This window comes from Tasmannia lanceolata, unplaced genomic scaffold (genome assembly GCF_043159265.1).
Source record: "Tasmannia lanceolata isolate RefF3 unplaced genomic scaffold, GAP_Taslan_0.1 ptg000008l, whole genome shotgun sequence".
Lineage (NCBI taxonomy): Eukaryota > Viridiplantae > Streptophyta > Magnoliopsida > Canellales > Winteraceae > Tasmannia > Tasmannia lanceolata.
In genome coordinates this window covers 348912-351925 of record NW_027518685.1, presented here as the reverse complement: position 1 = coordinate 351925, position 3014 = coordinate 348912, and the positions used below count along the sequence as shown (strand labels likewise).

The following is a 3014-nucleotide window of genomic DNA, read 5'->3' as shown; positions in this document are numbered from 1 at the left end:
AATGACGTCTGCAATTTTATTTCCTTCATAGACCAGTGGAAGATTTTCCGATGGACAAAAATTATGTAAGATCAATTAGAAAAACAAATAGTCATTAAGGCCCTGTTTAGATTGCCATGGAAAAAAAATCCAGTAGTAAAATTATTCCTTGGAAATTTTTTCCTTTCCACGATTTAGAGGTATATTATCATAAATCTAAGGTTGTTGTTTTTAAATGTGTAATCAAACAATGGAAATTTATAGGATATTCTAAAAAAAAAAAAAAAAAATTATTTCCAAACTTTTTCAAAATATTCTTACAACCCAAACAAGGCCTAATATTATGAGAATAGAATAAGACATAATCTTCACAACCAAACAACGAAGGCTATAAAATTGTATTATAAAACTTTGTATACAAGGATTAAATGTTGTCTCATAACTGGACAAGTAGTTTTACCTGTAGTAAGGTAGGAGAGTTTCAGTCGATATAAGTATGTAATGAGAAAATATATAATAATAACCACATATATGGTGATGTACGTACGACCGCACCTGACAATTGCTGAAACAATTAAGGTATCGCGCGCATGTCAGACTCGCCTTTTGTTGCGTGCGTAAATGTTTTATATCTGACACAAAAACCTGGGCACCCAGAATCGGGACCGTCGTAAAAAAATTTCTACTATTAATTACTTCATTTTTGTAGGGTATCATTCATGTTGCTCAAGCCTGCCATATGTATGTGTGGTTGCTGTATTTGACGTAGATAGAATTGAAAATCCAAGATCCATCAAGAATTCCAATTATTGATGCGGGAGATTTGGTAAGGTTGGGAGAAATGAGGTGCAGCAGCATGGTGGTGGTGGTGGTGGTTGTTGTTGTTGTTGGGGTTGAATCTTTTAGGCGGGGGCCCAGCTGGGTGGTTCCAGTTGTAGTAACAGGTAGTGGGACGTTTGGAAGGCAATTGAGAGATGGTGTGGATGGCATCCTGCGTGGTCGTGAGTAGCCCTTGGAAGAAGCTGTCGTCGCTGTCCACAAATGATGAGTAGTAGTAGTTGTTGGTTGTTGTTGGCTTGAGGTGCTGCTGCTGCTGGGTCGACGACTCTGGAGGATTCATCTGTTGTTGCTCCTCCTCCTCCTGATTATCCATCACGGGTGCCGCCAGCATATCGCCCATTGGATCTTCATCTCCTTCCATTACTGCTGCTGCTTTTTGGGAATTGTTCTTCTTGTAGATCCGGCATAACACCCAATCATCCAGCTGCATATATGCCACAAATTAATCAAAACACAACAACTTTTACAACTCCGATCCTAGCTAACTGCATGGGTCATGCAAAATATGTAGCTATATTAGTAATTAATCAAAAAATTACCCTGAGAGAGGTGTTTTTGGAGGGAGTAATATGATTGGGAGGCTTGGTGGTATTGCTGTTTTCTGCAAGGCGGTATTCGTGCATTATCCAATTGGTTTTAATACCTTTAGGAGGCCTTCCTCCATAAAAAACCAGAGCCTTCTTAACACCAATCTTCTGATTCCCTGCAGAGGTGAGGATGGGTTTATCAGTTCCGGTGGCTTTCCAGTAGCCTGATGTAGCGGCGCGGTTAGGTCGGGCACCGTTGGGGTATTTTCGATCACGGGGGCTGAAGAAATACCACTCTTTCTCGCACAAGAAAGTAGCCTTTTCTGGAAACAAATGAACATATTACTTCCAACTCACAAAGTTACAAGTAGGTAGTAGGTAGGTACCTGGAAGCTCCCAAGGATCAAACTTGTAGAGATCGACTTCGGCGATTATGGTGAGAGGAAGAGGAGCGGAAGATGCTTTCTTTTTGAGATAATGAACCACCAGCTCTTCATCTGTCGGGTGGAATCGGAACCCCGGGGGGAGCTGTAGTTGCTGCTGCTGCTGACACCCAGACAACGACCAATCGGTGCTGCTCTCCATCATCATCCTCACCCTCACACATACAGATTATTTGATTTTAAAGACAAAATTAATGGAAGGAAGGAGATGATTCGAATAATGTTGGCGTCACATAAACCGAATGCTGCACATAAACCGAACGCGCTAAGGGGATCGTCTGACGCGTGTTATTCTCCGACGATTAGGAGATGGACACGTCATCCTTGGATAGGATTGGTGTGGGGACCACCGCTGCGTAAGCCAACAAATAAAATGGGAGAGAGTGTGAGAGATGAATTTTCGGCCTTTTTTATGTCACGCTTTTCTTATGCGACTGCCAATCTCCAAAGCCCACCGAGAGACACAGAACAGAGACTGGGCCCCACATGTCTCTCTCTCTATCTCTCTGCTGCAGTTTTGGGTCCACGTCTAGGTTTATAAAAGCCACCCAAATTAAACGACGTATGGGGGCCGTTTGCTCACCATGCTCGTGGTGTGTTATTTATGTGAAAATTAACCACTACCCCCTTTCTAACCATATATAAATATATAGTAGTTCAGATAATTAGTCTGCAAATAATATCTTGAAAATAAGGAGACATACTTCTTTGAAAAAAATTCCAGGTCTAATCGAATTGCACTTTTCTTTGAAATTATTTTGTAGTATAAAACTCTATAGTTTTTTGTGCTTGTTTGAAACTTTTCTTGTATAATTAGGGGTTGGATTCTGTACAAGGTCGCAGTTGTCTACCATAAAATGTATCTTCGTAACCTTCTTATATAGTGGAAGCGTTTTTATTGCCTTAGCCTATGAACATGGTTACAGAATGTGATGAACGACACCGATCTGTGTGCTTGTTTAATGTGAACATTATTTCGCATTTTAAACGAATGTTTGATCAATGTGTTCATAGCAAATTATTAGTAATCTTCTGAGAGAGAGAGAGAGAGAGAGAGAGAGAGAGAGAGAGAGAGAGAGAGAGAGAGAGAGAGAGAGAGAGAGAGAGAGAGAGAGAGATTCCTCTCCAATGCAGTGATCGAGAAAGAGGAGAGCTTTGCTAGATCAGTTATTTTATAGGAAATAGGAAGTGAACAAGATTCACCTACTAATTTTTTAAAACAGAG

The 3014-nt window shown here is 40.6% G+C and overlaps 1 protein-coding gene across 2 annotated transcripts; it reads right to left on the bottom strand.

The window, feature by feature from the left end:
- Positions 1-346: 346 nt before the first annotated feature.
- Positions 347-2031, bottom strand: LOC143883820 (NAC domain-containing protein 2-like). Of its 2 annotated transcripts, none has more exons than XM_077387116.1 (3): positions 1733-2031; positions 1359-1522; positions 347-1243 (listed from the first exon to the last, which is right to left on the bottom strand). In XM_077387116.1, the coding sequence occupies exons 1-3, from the start codon at positions 1935-1937 to the stop codon at positions 773-775; spliced, it is 840 nt and encodes a 279-aa protein (XP_077243231.1). In that variant the 5' UTR covers positions 1938-2031; the 3' UTR covers positions 347-772. The 2 variants fall into 2 exon arrangements, with proteins under 2 accessions (XP_077243231.1, XP_077243230.1); XM_077387115.1 differs by having other exon boundaries at positions 1359-1669; positions 1733-2030.
- Between the last annotated feature and the right edge of the window lie 983 nt (positions 2032-3014).

Excerpts from the sequence above, each read along its gene's own strand:
- LOC143883820 (XM_077387115.1), bottom strand. The coding sequence starts at position 1,937 with ATGATGATGGAGAGCAGCACCGATTGGTCGTTGTCTGGGTGTCAGCAG. Across the intron at positions 1,670-1,732 it reads TGATCCTTGGGAGCTTCCAG|AAAAGGCTACTTTCTTGTGC; the intron begins GTACCTACCTAC and ends ATTTGTTTCCAG. Across the intron at positions 1,244-1,358 it reads CCAAAAACACCTCTCTCAGG|CTGGATGATTGGGTGTTATG; the intron begins GTAATTTTTTGA and ends GCATATATGCAG.